At 35.4% G+C, this 19622-nt stretch overlaps 1 protein-coding gene across 1 annotated transcript in view; it reads left to right on the forward strand.

Moving 5' to 3' along the window:
* Positions 1-19622, forward strand: part of COL21A1 (collagen type XXI alpha 1 chain) — a 109126-nt gene that overhangs the window by 51263 nt on the left and 38241 nt on the right. Inside the window, exons 7-15 of the mRNA XM_054179943.1 lie at positions 161-238; positions 3969-4052; positions 6223-6285; positions 13436-13489; positions 14398-14451; positions 16816-16869; positions 17608-17661; positions 19408-19461; positions 19540-19593. Of these exons, the coding sequence (XP_054035918.1) occupies positions 161-238; positions 3969-4052; positions 6223-6285; positions 13436-13489; positions 14398-14451; positions 16816-16869; positions 17608-17661; positions 19408-19461; positions 19540-19593 (549 nt within the window). The remainder of the gene's footprint in view (positions 1-160; positions 239-3968; positions 4053-6222; positions 6286-13435; positions 13490-14397; positions 14452-16815; positions 16870-17607; positions 17662-19407; positions 19462-19539; positions 19594-19622) is intronic.

Raw genomic sequence — 19622 nt, forward strand, 5'->3', positions numbered from 1 at the left:
TTATGTTACAGAATGTTTATTGAGCTTTCAGTTTCTTTTTTTAATAAATTGTTCATTTTTTTGTTAAGCTTGTTGATAATATAATCTGAGTATAGTTTAACTTAATGTCAGATTATTAACAGTATCTCTAAAAAAAAGTCTTTTATGTTTTGAATTATAGTTTGATATACAAAAACTGCGAATCTACTGTGACCCAGAGCAAAATAATCGAGAGACAGTCTGTGAGATCCCAGGATTTGTGAGTATGATAGATGAACTTTTGAGAACTACTTGGCATTTTTTACAAATCACTCTTTAAGAAGCTGATTCAATGAACTCTTAAGTAATACCGCATTGATTCAGCTGATGGAACCAAATGCTTGCTACCTGTACAGTATCAAGTGACACAGAACTTGTCTGTTTTCAGCCTTTTTTTTTCATAATTGTACTGTAGAAGATTTTTTTTTTTAGTTCAAATATTTGCTGGTGGAAATTTGACAGCAGATGAATCTCGGTATCTTCTATTACAAGTTAGGATTTTAAACATAATAAATTAATATAAAACTACTAGATTACAGAAGTGTAAGCTACTTTAAATATTAATTTTTAACTGATGTGAAATACTTCTTGCTACTTGTCAGATGATTTGATCTCTGAAATTTTTGCACATAACCTAGAAATCTATGCTTTCAAACCAGTTTTTCCTATTAGAAGCATCCATGCTGATTTCTGTGTTAAATATCCCACTAACTGAAAGGTTGCCAAGATTTCATGAGATGTATTATTGATATTAAAAAAAAATAAATCTTTTTAGGATAATATGATTCATGTACATTATAAGGAAGCTTATGGGGAATGTTTTTGACCCTCTCTTTGCCCTGTTGCCTACAGTTAATTATGCAATGATATGTAAACCACGCACAGATTTAGGAACTGTTCATGACACAGCCAGATTTTCAAAAGCATGTATTTCCCATCTTGAAATACAAGCAAGAGATTTTATATCTACAGTTTCCTTCAAAATATCCTCCTTTGTTTATTGTCTAATACAGAGCTAAAGATAATCAGTGTTTTACTATGAAAACCCGTATTCCTCAAGTTGTGATTTGGTTTAGTGTTAGGATAATTTTGACAATTAGAACTTGTGAACCTTCAACATACAGATAGACCAGATTCCCATCTGGTCTATTTATTGGTGGGCAGTGTGTCTATTGCATTCAGCACTTCAAAACTCTCAGCTTTCATTTAAACAACCAGGAGGTGTCTGTGTGATTAGCTGTTCTGAAATCTGACCACGTGTCAAGAACCAGTGGTTTCAGAAACACTTTTCTAAGGTTATCATTAAATCCTGAAATAAATGTAGTATTTGGCTATTTAACTGTACCACATACATTTTTGTTCTTTGCAAAATATAAGTAGGATATGAAAATTAAATTAAAAAGAAATTTGTATAAAGAAAGCAAATGGCAAGTCCATCATACATTGCATTCTCTGTGATTTGGCAAGAAGTCCAAGCAAAGAGATTTCTTTTTAGCTAGTTTTCATAGAATGGCTTAGGCTGGAAGGGACCTTAGAGGTCATCTACTCCAATCTCCCCGCTAAGGACAGGGATGCCTCTCAACTAGACTTGTCTGCTCAAGGCCTTGTTTTACTTGCAGTTGTTGTAAGCTAAATTTGGACTCTACCCATGAAATTCTGGATTCCTTCACAAAATAAAAACTTGGGATTAGCTCCAAGAAGGAATGTGTGGTTTGGAATGTGTCAGAGATCCAGACCTAAGCAGGGGCCATATGTACTAATTTTAGTCCGAATTCATTCCCTTCCTAGCTGCATAGTAATTTTAAGCTCCCTTTGTTATCCATGGAGAAAGATAACTAACAGAGATTGCCTCAGATGAAAATTGAATACAGACAAAGCTGTCTCTCTCCACAGTGTATGAAGCCTGTGGTGATGGTTTCCATTAGAAAAATCCTGTACACAGTGCAGCTAATGGTGGCTACTAATCCATTAAAACAGACAATTTCATGATTGATATGTGGAAATCTTGGAGGATGGGTTGTTCTGTGGTGTTGCAGATACTGGAAAACTTCAATTGATAGTCGAGTCTAATGCAGTCAAACACGAAAGCAAGAGAAAGCCAGCCTTGCCTCTATGTTGCTATATGTTTTCCCAGATGCTGGAAGAGATCAGAGATTTTAGAAGTATTTTGGTATATTCTTTGACCCAAATGACTAAGCAGAGGATTTTTTTTTTTTTCTGTTGAGAAGTTAATCCTGCAGAAGGTTTGACCCAAATCTAAGTATTTAGTGTGTAAATATTTGCATGGTAAATAACATATTTTTGCCATTACCTTTTAAAAAATGTTACTGGTAGCTCCTGTTGATTAAATGAAATTAACTAAAAATTCCTATACATTGATGGCAGCTTCATGTAGGTCTGACAAAGTCTAGAATTTTAAATGATTTCTTGACAGTTACAGCCTTGAATTTATGATTGATTTTGATAGTATTTATTAATTAATGCTTTTTGCTTATTATGGATATTGCTGTACTCTTAAACTGTGTCTCTTCTTGTTTCAGAATGGAGAGGTAGGCTCAGTCCTAAACTGCACAAACTCAATTTCAGGTAGTATTTGACTGTATATGAACTTCTTATTATTCTAAGGAATACGCACTTTGTTTAGAAAACTGGACAGAGGTTTGTTAAGGCTAAAAATGCTGGATTTCCATTAATTGAATTCTAGTCAATATGCAAATTAAGAATCAGTTTCCTTAAGAAACCATGAATAACAGGATAATAATAGTCTTGATTTATTTTTTTTTACCCTGGTTCAATTCAGTTGCTCTCATTTGCTGGAAGCTGTTGCAAATTGAACAGGGATATACACAGTCAGGTAGCTGTTGCCTGCATTGTACTAATGGAAGCTTGGTGAAGGGGAGCTTGTTTGAAGGCTGACTATAATAGCTTCCCTACTGATTCTTATAACTGTACTGGGTGCCATTGCAAACAAAATGTGGATTGGTGTTTTGATCAATCATTTGATCCTGAAAAAGAATTCCATTCAGAGAACATTGTAAAAAAATCTTCATATTTTAGAAAACATAAGAAGAATTTTAGATAATAAATACAAACTCTGCTTTTGCTTATTTATTTATTTAAATATCTTGCCTTTCCATAGCTCTGACAACTTGCTGATCGAAAAAGAATTCACTGAAGCTAACTTCAGCATATAGATTAGTACAGATGCACCTAAATTGAATGCTTGACCTTAGGCAAAGGATTTGATCTAGTAGCTTTCCTCTTCCCCGCCTTGGTAAAACACTGAAATTTCATGTGGTCTCAGTGGTGAGAAATAAATACCTATAAAACCAGAAGTCTAGAGGGTGATGTGGTCGCCAGGGTTCAGTGTTTACAGCTGTTTGTATAGGGAACATAGGTTGGAGGAGGTCACCTAATGGCTTTTGGAGGATGGGCAGCCTGGGGACCAGGACTTGGAACTTGTAGGAGTTGCTGGTAGCAGCCATGCACCACTTTTCCTTGGGCTTTACGTTCTTCTCAGGCTTGCTACTCATGATACGTGCTCACTGGTTGTGCCTGTTATGCTATAAAGAATAGATTCTTTTTTACAAGCCTATTTAATACTTTATCACAGTTCAAATTATGTCAGTTAGTTTAGGAGAAGAGTTTTGCATGTTGCCAGATTAATAATTAATGAACTGTATGACAAAATGTTTGTGGAAAAGTGGAGTATCAGATATCATCCTCATATCAGTACTTGATCTTGTATTTATTTTTCTTCTCTATAAAATTATGAATTCATGCCTGCAAAGTAGTTGAAGGGCAATATTCAGGTAAACAGAAATTCCAGTTGAAAAAGTAGTGAAAGTCAGGACCTATGCAACCTAAGAAAATTATCTCTGTATAAGGCTATGATATGCTTGTTAAATGCTTTTAGCCTGTGTGTTGATGGCTGGTTTCACTCTTGGTAGTGCATGAATGGTCCCAGTGATGTAGGCTCCACTCCTGCGCCCTGCATTTGCCCACCAGGAAAACAAGGGCCTCCAGGCCCCAAAGTAAGTTTCCATTCTCTCTTACTGAGGGTACATGACTTATTTTATTTTTCCCCCCACCCCAGATCTTATGTTGACAGGTCATAGTCATGCAGATTAAAAGAGCAGGGGACATGTTCTCCTAGTGCTGGTTTCTAGGTGAATGAGTACATTGATTAGGATCCTCAAGGCCAGGTTTTGGTGCTATATTTTTAAAGGATAATATGTATATAAAATTGTGTTTCCTTGTTATTCTTCAGCAAATGATCTTTTACTGTTAATTGAGAATGAAATGGTTTGCTAATAAAAGTCTTTTAATGGAGAGTTTTTTCCTTCATTCTTGGTGAAGGATTAAAAGGAGAATTAAAATGAGAACCCAACTAATATGGCAGACTCAAATCTCTAGTGCTTTACTGTAGCACCTTAATCATCATTTGTGCTAAGCTTTCAGAGTTACTGGCTTGCCTTATAGAGGTAGACAAGAAAACCACAAACTGCTTGTCTTTCATTAAGTAAATAGCTAAAAAACCTTGCTCCAATATAAGGAGTTAACAGTCTGCTGCATCTACCTCAAGTCAAAGGTCTTTTTACTACAATAGTAAGGATTTCTAAGCAGGGAAATGAAATCCGCAAGATGGAGATCGCTGTTATTTCTTGTAATAAAATTTTTTGTGGTCTTTTACCTTTTTATTTCTTATAAGAATATTAGTTTAAAAAATTACAAAGAAGAAAGTATTTATCATTTTAAGGAAAATTAAAGTCTCATCCTGTAAAGTATGAGGGAGTTTGAAATGTCTCAATTAGGGTGACCTATAAAATTTTATGTAGATCCCTGCTTCATGCACAGACTTTCAATTGCGTTGTATAATATTTGTTTGGAGACAGATGAATAATACAAGTGGCAAGATGGTGCCTCATACAAAAGACTGCAGAAAGAGTGAAAAGGAAGACAATTTAAAATTGTGTAGGTTATCTCAGAGAATTTCTTAACCTTTTAATACTGGACTTTGGAACCGTGTAAATGTAAACTTAATTTTTGCGATATTAGTAGAGTGCAAGAAAATTGATTCAATTAAAAGAATTTGAAAAGACAAGTAACTTATATTTTAACCTTTTTCAAGTTAAAGGCATACAATTTCACAGTTTAGATAATACATTTAAAAGCAAAATTTTTTTTTACTCATCTCAAACCTGAACTTCTTAACTTGGACAATAATAATTCTGGGTAGCCTACTATTAATTTTGCAAATGATGCTTTTATAAATAGATGTTATTCTGTATTCTTTCCCACTTAGTTCAGCACTACATTTCTGTGGCTTGCATGTGAAATGATGTTTTTTTCACAGTCACGTTGAGTGCAGTTTTCCTATTTTCCTTCTAATGTCCTCCCATGTTTATAACAATTCTGCAATTGTAACTGACCCACAGGTCTGTTGATGGTTCAGGCTGAAAAAAGCAATACCTGCTTAACAGTTTTGTAGAAGTAAAATTATTTTATAGATAAGTCTATTTGGAATTTTCTTGTCTTAAATAAAAAAAACCAGAGAATTGTAATGCACTAGAGGAGTACATGTAGTGAGTAAGGAGTTGCTGCTTACTTGCCGTAAACATGAAGCCTGAGGAACCAACTTTTTCTTTAACATGGTCATAACAGTGGTTACCAAAATAACATCAAAGGCCTTATAAGAAGAAAGCTAAAAGAATATTTCATTTTAGACCGCAATAAATGTGTGGAGAGGTGTTTAGTATTTAGGAGGTTTTAATTTTGGCTTCTGCATTTCCATTTTTTTTTGCTTTAAGAACTGCATTCAGCCAAAGCAGCTGGGAGTTTTCTTGAGAGTGGAACTGACAGATTATGACAGTTTTAATAGAGAGTTTTTCCCTATGTTTGAGGAAAAGTATTTTTATTTCTGTTAATTAGATGTTAAAATGCTTGAAAGCAATTGAGATAATAGGCTAGACTTCTGCTATAACTGAGCATGGGATCGTTCCTCCCAGTCCTGCACAAGAAGCTGGTAAGAATTTTCCCAGAGAAGGGATTACAAGATCAGTTGATCTTTGATATAGGAGTTAATCCTCAATAGCAGGGCTTGCACCAACTATTTTGTGGGATGTATTAGGATTAAGGTTGCTCTTTGCTAATTTAAAAATGCTCTTTCGTGTATTTTCTGTGTTAACATATGGCTTTCCATAGGGCGACCCTGGGCAGCCCGGGAATCATGGTTATCCTGGTCAGCCTGGTCCAGATGGTAAGCCTGTGAGTACTAAAAACTTAGTCATATATTGTAAATGCGAAACTAACAGCAGACAAAAGATGTACTTCTGATACCAGATATTCAAATTTATATGATTTTTTTTCTACATTCCTTGAAACTTGTCTGCTTTGTTTTAGGGTTTTCTTCTCATGCATAAGCTTGATTCATTTAATTTCTTTTTAGGATGCCTCAAGTAGTCCTCCATAATATGTAGATAATCATATCCAATGTTAAGAATATAGATATTTTGCAGTTCTAAGCATTGTTGCAAAACATACATCATAAGAATACCTGTCTTTCTCTTACCCTTGATTTTACTTTTTAACATTGTATTCCATTAGTATGGATGATAAAGACTGGAAGAAAGTAGATGAATAACATATGTCCCTAAAAAAAAAAGGAAGGCTTTGTTCAAGGCTCATCTGGTCTTCATGGTTAACATTTTTTATTATAATAAAATTGTAATAAAAACAAATACATATATAAATATAGCCTAAAGTTTCATTTAAAAGAATAATATTAGATCTCTGGACCTATTTGGAATTCTCAAATATACTGACAGCCAAGCTTCTCCACTGAGTAAGTTTTTGTTAACAGCCTGCAGTCTGTGCCTCACCAGTGTGATGTGAATGTGCCTCTAGTGTCTTAAGAGAAGGCAAACCAAAAGCTGGGAGACTGGACCACCTATATTTCTTTTCTAAGAATGTGGCCTCTGATATTGCTTCCTATTCATTAGAAGGTATTTTATTTATAGTTAAAAAAAATAATGAACCAACCAACCAACTGAAAAAAACACAAAAAGTAAAAGTTAAGGACAAAAGACAGGAACATTAAAAATAATTTTCTTCTGAAGCAAGCCTAATTTCTCTGCTTGGATAGCAAAAGCAGGAAAACAAGAGTGCATGCACAAACCAGAAATTATTAGTTCATTATAGCTTTTAATTCTTACTGTGAGGTCTATATTTTACCATTGAGTCCTCAGATTGCAATGTTATTTTGAAGTCTTTTGGAACAGAAGGTGAGCATCGTGTCTTGAAATGGATAGTAACTCATACATTTTACTGTGGTGTTTCCTTTTGGAAGCTGAGTTGGTTTGATAGGAAAAAGTTAGGCACTGAAAACAAGAAATGCAATTGCTTCCAAAAATTGAATATTCCTCACTTTAAATTACGGGACTTGGTATGTTGAAACCTGGCCATGGTTACCATGTCTTGTATAGGCAGGTACATAAACTGTCTCAGTTAGGAGCTGCATGGAGAAAGTGTCCATCACAGTTTGACCATGTAGCATAAAAAAGATTAACAAAAGTATCCCAGATGATTAGGAGAGAATCAAAAAGCCCTGCTAAAGGAGAAATTTTACCATTTTGCTGAACTGAATTTCATATTTCAATTGCTTGCAGTTAAATCCTACAGCTTTATTAATGGACTAATTTTGTTTTAAAATGTCAGCTGTAGGGTTTTGCACATGTTCTTTGTAAGGACACAAATGCTGGACTACCAGGAAGGAGTGTTCAATCCTCTGCAGCTCTGGCCAGTATATTATTGTTCCTTATTGTAGATTCTTCAGCGCTTTCTGGGCTAGGTTTTAACTATGAACAAGGGGAGATTTTTTAGATATACTGTGCAGGAAAACAGATACCTCTCTATGTCTTTTTCTTTCTGTTATACTTACTTACTTACTAATATGACTGGCACATTTTCCGTACTTGTTTGATATAACTTTGTTCATAGGAATCTTTTTAGCTATATCACCCAAGGAACTCTGAAAAGCAAGCTCTTAATTTAAACAGCACAATAGGCTTACAGGTGGTTGTGTTGTCAGTGTTGCTTAACCAAATCACTTTTGCATGCGAAACTTTTCCTGGAAAGTCAGTCTTTTCTGTTCCCAAACATATTTTTATGTTCTCTAAAGTTATTCCAGTCTGCCTATCTGGTATTAATTTTCTTGTAACAGTGTAACTGGTCAACAAAATATTTCTTCCCCTGAGAAAGATTTTTAGGTATGCATTTATATTACTATGTGTAGCTGCTATTTAAAGTCAAACATCAAAGAAAATTTAGTTTATTGTTTGTGTGCTGGTTAGATTGTTGTAATACTTAAATTAAGTTTTAGCCCATAAAAATTCAACACAATTCCCATGAATATCTTCGGTATTACCAGAAAATAATAGTTCACCAAGTGTTACCTAGTAGAATTATTTATTTTAATATTTGGGTAAGTACATATAAACATAACTCATTGCCACTTATTCTTTAATTATTTTTTAATTGTTTTGTTTTTAGATTCTCTATTTTTCCCTTTAATTCCCACCTTTGTTTATTTTCTATATTCCCATACATACAGAAAAGATAAGCTGAAGTAACTGGAGAAAAGCACAAAAATGCTGAGCATAATATGTAATGAATTTAATTTTTTTTCCCATGAAAAATGTCATTTGGAAGCTGAAATGATTAAACTGTCTTGTCTTGTCAGGAGTATATAACACTGCTAAATAGGCACGAGAATAAAAGTATTATTTGAATCTCAACAGGAATGCATTTTAATGGGCATTATTAATCAGAAAGAAGCAGCTGATGTGGTTGCTGGCCCTAAGAGTGCCCAGCAGCCTGACTGTGTGGTGACAAAGCTGGCTTTTATTCCAAAGGATGCTTTGTATGTAGGTTGTATGTTGGTTGTATGGTTTAGTTGATTAGGTGGTGTTGGATGATAGGTTGGACATGATGATCTCGAAGGTCTCTTCCAACCTGGTTAATTCTATTCTATTCTATTCTACTGGGGAGAAACTCAAGTTAAGGGGAAAAAATAAATGAACAGTTTGTGAGGTGATTACTTTTGTTTGATAGAGGTGATTATTGGCCAACTGAAAGAAATAAAAGAATACACTTATTTGTCAGTTTTGAATTTTACACCACATGTCTGGCAAAACTAGACAATTTTTTTGGTATTCTATCTAGTTTCATTATTGGAAGTTTGGAACCATCATCTTGACTGTGTCCACAAACAATAAGCAGTTTAAAAATAATTTGGTGAGTCTGACTTAACAGATACACCCAGATACAAAATTCAGAAGATACCGAACGCTGCACTTAAGTAATTTCTGATTATTCTGATATTTCTTTTCATAAAGCAATTGAACATTATTGCAGCAATACTTCCTAGTTTAATATTTAGTGACCAGCTAAAGGCACAATGGCAATGGCCAGCTTTTTCAATGGTGCTTTTGTAATAAAAATTGGTAATAGTTTCATGTGCGCTTAGGCTTACTTGTGCTTTTGGATGGTTTGCCTGGGGATTTAAGTTGATATAAACTCTGCAATTTCTTTTCTCGGGAAACTTTCCGGAAACACAGTTGATAATTCAGCTGTAAAATGCTGCTCCCACCTCCAGAAAAACACATATTCTTCAGTAACACTGTGAACTTGTTACTCTTAGAGGAAATACGTTTGCTCCAGTCTGTCTAATACCGTCATGTAATGGCTTCACTGAGACCTACTACTTTGGGTAGCTTTGTGATCTAATCACAGAATAGTAGGGGTTGGAAAAGAACGCTGGAGATCATCTAGTCCAACCCTCCTGCTGAAGCAGGTTCACCTAAAGCAGACTGTACAGGAAATACTGGATCTGCCCTTTATTTTCATGTTTTGGTATGCGTAGACAGTGAGACTTTCATTCCAGAGACAGTTCTGGTAGCCTGCAGAAACAGATGTCATAAGAAATCCTTCCACAGGGCTGCATTGTTTAACAGAGAGAGGAGAGAAGAGATGACACTTGTTCTGAGTTCTTGAGCTGTTTGCTTAAGAAAGTCTCAGAGAAAGGAGTAAGGCGTGAGCTCCGAAAAAGTCCTTCTGGAGAAGACCTGCTGACTGATCCGCATGTCCAAGGGGGCAGGAAAAAGAGGAACAATAGGTGAATGACATAGTACAGACATAGTGAGGTGTTACAGAAAATTGGTTGGGGTCAAGGTGGAAAAAACCTCCTTGAGAAAAGGACAAGGGAGGACCTGAGGCAAAAACATTAGATGGCAAACAACTTCTCAGAGAAAGGCTAAAGCACTTAATTTAAACACTTTAAATACTGTCTAATATTTCTGTTGCCTGACAAGATTTTAGTTACTGATAATGTCAGTGAGGCAGAAAGTCATAGCATGACTGCAAATTTGGTGTAGAATTTCTGAACTTTAAGATAGAATGCATTTAATGAAAAAGAGTTTGAGCACTTCTAAGGCTTTAAATAATTGTGCTTTAAGTGTACAAAAGATTGTCTGCAAGAGAATTCCAGTCAGGATGTTTTTCTACCACCAAGTTAAATTTTTCTTTTTTCACTTTAATTTCATTATGCTTAGTTACATCACCCTAAATAGTGCTATTTACTTCGTGTTTGCATTCCTTAAACATCTTTACACTGTTAGTGTTCATCCTTGGCTATTTCCTAGACAAACTGTCTTTCCCAAATAGTCCTGTTGGTCATGCCTTTGTCATTTATGTTGTTCAGTGTTTCTGAAAGCTTTTTGGTAAGGAAGTGTGCAGTGCAGTTGTTACTGCCTTTTAAGTACATCCTCTATTTTTATTATTTTGTATTTGTCTAATGTGACACACCTGTGAATACTGTCTGAATTCTTGTCCTTTAGGCATGCAAGTGCATTGAAGATAAACTTCTGAGGTTTACTCTGTTGTAGCACCTAAAAATTCCTTAGAATTAATACTTGTCGTATGTCCTATTTGCTCAGGTTTTTTCCCTTACAGGTAAACTAACATTCTTTTTCCAGCAAGGCTCTTAAATCAAAGACAACAACAGTATTGCTAATTTGTCAGTGTCCTTTATGTAAGTTATTTGGCCTAAGAAGTCTGTTAAAATTTCCCCCTTAGAATCATTTGTAAATTATTGCTGTTTTCTTTAAATGACAAAGTTACATTTTATCAGTGACTTTTTAAAATACCCAGCCATCTGGTACAATACTGAACACCTCACTGTCTTGCTGTTTATCACTTTGCCTTTGCAGATTTTCAGGCACTGGAGATTTATCAATGCTTACATCGTCACCCACAACAAATTGAGTGGGAGATTTTGCTTAATCGTCATTTAAGTGGCACTGGTGTAAAATAGTGAATGAGAATACAAACCAGGTTCTGTGGAGTAGTGGTGACTGACAATGTTGGTAGGTGGGATTCAGTTTAAGACACCTGGCTTTAGTGTTTCATGTGTGCAGAGACACTGGGTGTTTAAATTAATGCATTTGTTAACAGATGCTAACTAAGAGGTATGGGATTATTATGCTCTAAGATATTGTCTCTGCTTCAAATGGATTAATGTCTTCCAAGTATTTTGTACCACTATCTTCTACCACTCAGTGAATGTCTAGGAAGTGACAAAAGGCAGCTGGATTCAAAACTGAGTATCACATTCAGGGTTAGCATAATACTTTTTGCACAATTTGTGTGTATTCTGTAAAGCTCACGAGAGAAAATCAAGTCAGAATCATAAAAATAGTCTTTTTTTTTTTTTAGTAACAAATTTAGTGCTTTCACCTGTTTTGGCAGTGAAAGTGTCTGTGTAAATTGAGAAGGGAAGTTTTGCTTCTCTTCCTTTTACGTAAAATGGTAGCTACAGCACAGCTGCTTTTGCAGCCTCTGTATGTCCATCACATATATACTCCTACTGCAGGCTTTGATGTTAGGGAAATAGGACTTGAGCTGGCTTAAGTACAAAGAAAAATTGTAGGTGTTAACATACAGATTCGGTACTGCCAAGGGAGTTTCTGTGAAAGTCAGTTTTCATAATTTACAGAAAGCTTTTTTAACTTGTCCAAGCAACTGCTACCTTACTTGTGCCACACAATGTTTCTTACTTTTGTGACTTTTTAATCTTCTGTTCCAGCTCTCCATTAAACGAACACGCTGACAACGTGTTTGGTTTGCTTCAAAATGACATTGCAAGATACAGCTTTCTGAACCCTTTCTTGCCATCCTCCATTCATATTGTGAATTTTGAAATTCAGTTCAGTCAGGAAACTTTCCTCCTCTACTTCTTTTCTGGCTCAGAAGGGAAAGGAAGGGAAATTGCATTTCAGAGATATTAAAAAAATAAAGTTTTATTTATATAGAATTGTATCTAAAGGAAGTGAAGCAAACTTTTTGGTGTGTTTTTGTTTGTTTGTTTGGTTGGTTGGTTGGTTTGTTTTGGGTTTTTTTGAGGAGAAATGAAAGGGTAAACTTTTAAAGGCAATATTTTTGCTTGCTGAACTGTTTCAGGCACCCAGGAGAGAATTTAAGCAATCTGGGAATGCTGTACCTTTTACAGTTAAAGATGATTTTTCTAGAACTACCTTGAGCACTGAAAGTGAAATGCTTGCTAAAGGATCCATGTATGACAGAGACCTAGAATTCTGTTTACTTCTATACTAAACATTACCAGCTGTCTCTTCGGGCATCTGCTCAAATGGCTTTTGGGAAGAGGGTACTTTTGTAGCTAACCCAGCAAATAATTTGAGCTCTGTTTTTTATTCCCAGGAAACTCTGACTGATTTAAAGAAGAAATCAGGCATACAAATTACCTTTCATGTATTGAAAAGGTTTTGTTAGCTCTTTTTCACCAGTGTTGAAATCTCCCCATTAAATTTTGTATTAAGATTTTAAGACTGAAACTCATTTAAAAATAGGATTATTCATTTTTACCAAGATCAGATTCTGAGTATTTGCAGTTGGGTAGTCCATTTATTTGGACTTTCCAAATTTCGTTTAGTCTGCCTGTTGAAGTGTCTGAGCCAAATAACCCCAGAGTTTTGCAGGACAATTTCTGTTCCTGTTTTGTATGTTTTCTCCAAAAAACAACCAAACAAAGATACCTCTTTGTAGCTCATTTTGTCCATTGGAATGGACAATGTTTGTTGCGTTTTCACATAACAGTTCTAAAAGAATAGATTTTAGCAAAAAGTCTGGAGTCTGCAAAAAATCAGATGCAGAGATGAAAGCTTCTGAAAGCTGAAATCTAAATCTCAGGTCTATCTCAGTTACTAAAATTCGTGACCTGAACTGACAGGGTTGTGGCAACAGTTCTCTAGAAACCAGGAGGACTCTTCTTTACTTAAACAGGTGTTTGGAAATGTGTAACTGTCAATTATAAAAGGTCACAATCTTGGTTTCTTTTCTTTAGGGATATCAGGGATCAGCAGGAACTCCAGGTATCCCAGGATCTCCAGGGGTTCAAGTAAGTTTCTGTTTCCTTTCCAGAATTTGAAAATTTTAGACAAATCTCACCATCTTTTTTTCCCAATATCCATTGCTTGTTACTGAAGGCTAAGGTATGGGGAATAAAAAGAGCTCAAGGGATGGTGTGAAGGCAGGGGCCAACCATGGGTGAATTGCTTTGGAACTCATGTGGCTTTGAGATTTGTAGGCAGGCTGGCAATTAGATTGTAAATCTAATCATTGCTAAGTAAGGCCTGCAGGAGCAGAATTTGGCTGGGGCTATAGACATTTTCATCCTGATCCAGAAGCCAAGCAGTATTTCCTTACGTTTCTTTTTTTATGAATTAGTAACAGTAATCTAAGTCTTGTCATGGTGATCACTCAAAAGATCATTTCAGATAAAGCCCAGGCTGATGGAGAATTAATTTTGTTATTTCGTTGTATTGATTTAGTAACCCTTACTGGGACAGTTAATGGAAACTAGTGCTGTATTTTACTTGTGGCATTATCCTTGTCAGGCCAGATAGTCAGGGACTAATTTAATTCATTGAATTAAATATCTGACAGCATGCTGGGACCAAGAACAAGCATTCATCATGGCATATATGAAGGCTATCTGACAGACATTTGAGAGAAAGGGGACATCTCTGGACTGGTAGAGGCTGTGTTATGTCCTTTTCTCCTGGGTTAGTACTCAGTTAGAAGAGAAGAATTGTTGTGATGTTCCCCAGTCATGTGTTACAATAGTGTGTCATATTTGTACATGTCTATACATTTCATGTTTGGATCTGCTTTTGTATTCAGTTAACAAATGTGATCTGCTAGTTGATACAACAGTCCCCAGGTCATACTATATTACATTTCTCTGTTTCCTTTTGTATCAGACTTTATTAGTATTTGAGGTGGTTTTAATTTTTCCTCTTTTAGGGACCTCCTGGCTTACCAGGTATCAAGGGAGAGCCAGGGAAAGATGGAGCTAAGGTAAGGAAAAAAAAAAAGGTAGTAGATAACAAGATTTTACTCTTAACATTTATAATTTTTGTTAGTACAGTTCATAGTATCAATATTTTCACATGAGGCTTCTGTGAGAATTGTTTACTAAAAGATAATAAAGAAGGAGTAAGAATCCTAAGTTTAGAATGTAACTTCAATTCTGAATCTGGTCTGCTGTATTTAATAAAGTTTATATAGGCTTTAGCACTGCTAGTAACACTTTTATTGCACTGACTATTTAGAAAGCATATTTAAATAAGTTTACCTGGGAACACAATATCGATATCTGTTGGAATGGTTTCTTTCTACCCCTTTTCACCTTTTTTCTCTTTATTGAACATGCAGATAAGCCAGGTAGGAATGTTTTGGATGCCACTTTTAATAAGCAAACACTGACTAATTGAAACCAAAGCATATTTGGGGAAAAAAAAATCTAGCTGAGGTGTAGCCAGTAGTTTGGAGCTGCAGACAAACATGGAAGCTTATGTATAACTCCCATCTGGTAATCAGGATAAACTTAGATCTGCATCGCCTGTATGCACATTGAATAAACCAGCCTTTAGTAATTGGCCGATCTCATTGATATGTAAGTATCTGTGAGCACAGATATTTATGTATCTTCTCTCTCACTTTTGCCCTATGTTTAGAAAAGTTCTAAGTTCATTGTGATAAAATCTTATTTTGCTTTTAGTTTAGCAGATTTCTCAAATGCATTAGAGGTGAAAAATGTGCTTATCTTTTCTGTGCTTAGCGATCTTAAATTTAATCTAATTGATCAGTCAGTGCAGAAGGGCCATGTGTGAAAAGTGCAATACTGATGATGAAAAATTCTCTACTCTTGGCAGTGCAGGGTTGTAACAGATAGAATATTTCCTAATGTTCAGTCCAGCCTTGTTTAAACTCTGCCAAGAAATAGGGCTTCCACCACTGTTTTAGAAAACTTCTTCCATTATAAAGTAGATCTTGCCATTAGAATTTTTTTCCCGGTGATTCAGCCCAATTTTCATGTCTTAATTTCATTCTGTTACTTGTAAGGTTTCTGTAGCAACTGATTTAAAACTGTTTCCACTGCCAAATGTTTTAGTTTATCCAATAATTGAATCACTACTTCTGAACAGAAGGCAAGACTGCATTCTGTTTCATTAAGAAGCAATACATGCATTAAGCATTTATTTTATAAGCTTTGATGATTTATTTTTAACTCTATTCCATTGCCTTTTTAGTAGAGATGTTCTGATAGCATTAGCCTGCAGTCATGTTCCTGTCTTCTGTGAATATGTGATAGACCTCTCCAAACTCCTTAGGCATGAATGGCTTTGATAAATACCACTGAGACGTGTTCATTTTCCCTTCATCTTAGAACTTGGAACATTAACACGCAACTTCCAGAGCATAATTAACTATTCCTCCTTTATGACTGAAGTATATTAAACAAATTGAAATATATTGCTCAATATAAGGTTTGATATAGAGAAAACATTGTTGTTGTCCAAACCCACAATGGTGACTGGCTCTTCATCCTGAGTGAAGTAGATCCTGTGTGCTGAAGCAGGCAACTAAGCTTGATTTTATTGTTTCAAGTCAGGTAGTACCAAATGATTATTTATCTTTTTCTTGCAATTGCTCTAGGAAGCTTGCAGACAAATTGTCAGATAAGTATCTTCAGTACCAATAGCAAAACTTTTGGAATTCCTGATACCTGACACCTATGAGGACAATAAAAAGAACAGATGTACTGTCTTGTGTTTTCCACTGCTCTTACCAAAGTGGATTCTTTCTTCCACTGAAATTAGAACTTACTTATCAAAGTTGTTTTATCAGTATATTGTGGGCTCATTTTGTTTATTTTTTAGAGACAGTACTTAATACCATACTTTTTAATACTTCAGTCATCCAGAACAAGCTGGTAAGAAATTTGATATGGTCAGCAGGTCTTTGATATTTTCAGTAAGATGTAGTAGCAAAACTATCCTGGATTTGGGGGGTTTCCCTATTCTTTTGGAATTAGGAGTGAATGGTAGGATTATCACAGTTTCTACAGAGATTTTTTTAAGGTGTTTGCAAAGCTTTTATTGCTTATCAAAGCTAAATTGCTACTTTTGAACCTCTATCAGCCTTATTGAGAGATTAGAGTAAATTTTATTTGAAGAATACAGTGATTTTTAAGATCTTCTTTTTTATGTATTGGATCTTAAAGATCAACAAACTCTTATCAGTCAGCATAGCAATAACACTTAATTGATATGGTGAAATGTAACATCTTTCCACTACTTATTGGCATTGAGTCTATAAATGTTAAACTATATTTCTGTTGTTTTAGATAAAAGGATTTAAAATATGTTTCTCTTTTAGGGTGACAATGGACTACCTGGTTTTCCTGGATTACATGGGATGCCAGCACCAAAGGTTGAAGTTAAATATTTCCTGTTACAATATTAATGGATTTCAGCTTAAAGTTTAATTTAAAGGAAAAATGAGTTTGTATACACTATTTTGTCACTGCATTTGGTGAACCGCATAAAATCAATACATATGAAGTTGAAACTGAAGGAAGGTACATGCCATGAAATTTCATCAAGCAATGGAAACTGCCTGGTGTTTTGGGTTTGGGGTTCTGTGAGGTTATATATAAATTGTTTTGAACTTTGATTTTACTGCTACTTAACACCTTCTTCATAAAATTATGTAATTTTCCTGAATTAATTAATTCAGAGTGACTGCATTTTGAAGGATAATTCTGGTCTAACCCCAGGAGTTTATTTCATGTGTATATTCTCCCAAACACTATCTGTATCTTTTCCTCTTCTGTGTTAGTACTCAACTGAATTTACTTCTTACTTTTTCCAAATTTGTGTGTTAAACTTTTCATATAATGTCTTTAGAAGAGTGCAGCACTTTTCAAAGTGCTGAATTTTCTCTTAAGTTTCTGTCTGTATTGAAATTCAAAGTGCCTTCCATTAAAAATAGGGGAATTAAGCCTGGGAGCTGCAGATTTTCTCCCCAGCAGTGCTGGACATTCTGGGCTTGGAAAGTTTAAGATTTGCTGTTACTGCCTTGAGCATATGTTTTTACATCAGATAGAACTCTTTGTCTGCTATACATGTATGTAACTACTTCTGTTTTTAAAAATTAACTTATGTCTAGGGAGAAAGGGGTCCTAAAGGAGATCAAGGAGTGCCAGGAGTATATGGGAAAAAGGCAAGTAAATTTATAATCATAAAATTGTATTGTTATCTGTGGTGGGTTGACCTTGCCTGACTGCCTGAATGTCCCCCCAGCCATTTTCTGATTCCCCCTCCTGAAAAGGTGGAAAAGCTTGTAGGTCCATATAAGGACAAGGGAGATCACCTACCATTCACTGTTGTAGGCAAAACAGATTCATCTTGGGGAAAATTTATTTAATTTATTGCCAACTTGTCAAGGGCTGGCTCCTAAATGAATGACAGATGCTCTCTATTAGCCACTGTCCCTTCCCAAAGGGAAAAAAAAGGGGAATAAAGGAGAGGCACTTAAGAACCAGAAAACTAAAACTACTTTAATGAAAATAATTACAATAAAATAAAATATATAGAAATACACAAGACCAATATCAAACCCACCCCCCCCCTCGATGGCAATTTCACCACCATCACCACTGATACTGTGGCAGAAATCCCAGACAGGACTCAGCAGCACACAGGAACCAGTTTCAGCAGATGGATTCTGGAACTGGATTCAGGAATGCATGGATTGGGATTGCAGGCAGAATGGAGAGAGTTCATTCTTGGATGGTAGACATTGAAGAAGAGAGTTTTATCCTTGGGATCCCTCAGCTTTATACTGAATATGATATATATGGACAGTTTAGGGTCACCTGAACTGTCTGCTCCTCCCTGCAGATGTAGCATTTTAATCTGCACCCCTAGAGTAGTACTCAAGATTTAGCAGTGACCTTGGCCTCCATACCAGCCCTTGGTAATAACTATAAACATCAAGCTTCATCATTTCTAGATGCAGACAGCATCAGCAAAACCACACTGTTAACTGCAGAAAGTGCAGTTACTTTGAAAAGACTTAGCTGAAAAGTGAAGTTGCTGAATTTGTTCTGTTCTGACTCAAACAAGGACACAGCTGAAATAGATTTTGATAATATACAAAGACAAAGCCTAAAACATGACACCCCAAACTCGGCTGGAATTGACAGTGTCTGGGCATGTTCACCCAGTCCAATATAATTTATATTTTTATACTAGGTTAATTTGCAGGGAATTTAATTCTGCAGTCCTAACTCAGAAAAATTTCCACTGAAGTTACTGAATATACTTGGAGAGTAACCTTAAACTCATGCTCAGCTTAGTTGAATATTTTGAGCAGTCTCTTCATCCTTCTGTTCATGGATTAATGTAATTCATTTTAGGATAATACAAAACACTTATGACTATATTTTCTGAAAATATGTCTATGCCTTTTATATGGCATATGTGTGGTAATTTTATTACTTTTTACAGTACATGAAGTGTATAACTGAATGGGAGAGAAGGAGAGGACTAAGGGGAAGGAGGAGAGGAGCACATGCATGGAGTGAGACTGATAGTAGCCTGCAAGAGAGATGTTGTTTTAATCTGTAATTCATACAAAGCAGGGTATGCTTGTATGTAAATATTTATATTTTAGGTAACATATTTTGTTCATCCAATGTTAACAGTTAATTTTCACCGGTCCTTATATTTTCTTCATGTGTTTATTGTTCTAGAGTTTTAAGCAGTTTGAAAGAGGGTCTGTGTTCACATCTCTGTACTTTGGGGCATATTTATGTTTCTGTAATAGAGGCTAGTTGTTAATTGATTTCTGTTAAGAAAGAAACAGATAATTTTCCAAGACGTAACCTACATGAATTACAGATTAAATATACTGAATTTGTGCGATAAATGTTGAGCATAACTTTTCATTTGCTGTATTTCCTAGGGCTCAAAAGGAGAAAAAGGTGATCCGGGGTTTCCAGGAATGCCTGGGCGATCCGTAAGTTTCATGAAAACAATTTGCCTTTATCTTTTACTTGCTAATTGACCAACAGATGACTGTTAACCCTTTCCACAGGGAGACCCTGGCAGAAGTGGGAAGGATGGATTGCCAGGAACTCCTGGTTTCAAGGTATGTACAAATATATATAAATATCTTGC

This window comes from Dryobates pubescens, chromosome 3 (assembly GCF_014839835.1).
Source record: "Dryobates pubescens isolate bDryPub1 chromosome 3, bDryPub1.pri, whole genome shotgun sequence".
In the NCBI taxonomy this organism is placed as follows: Eukaryota; Metazoa; Chordata; class Aves; order Piciformes; family Picidae; genus Dryobates; species Dryobates pubescens.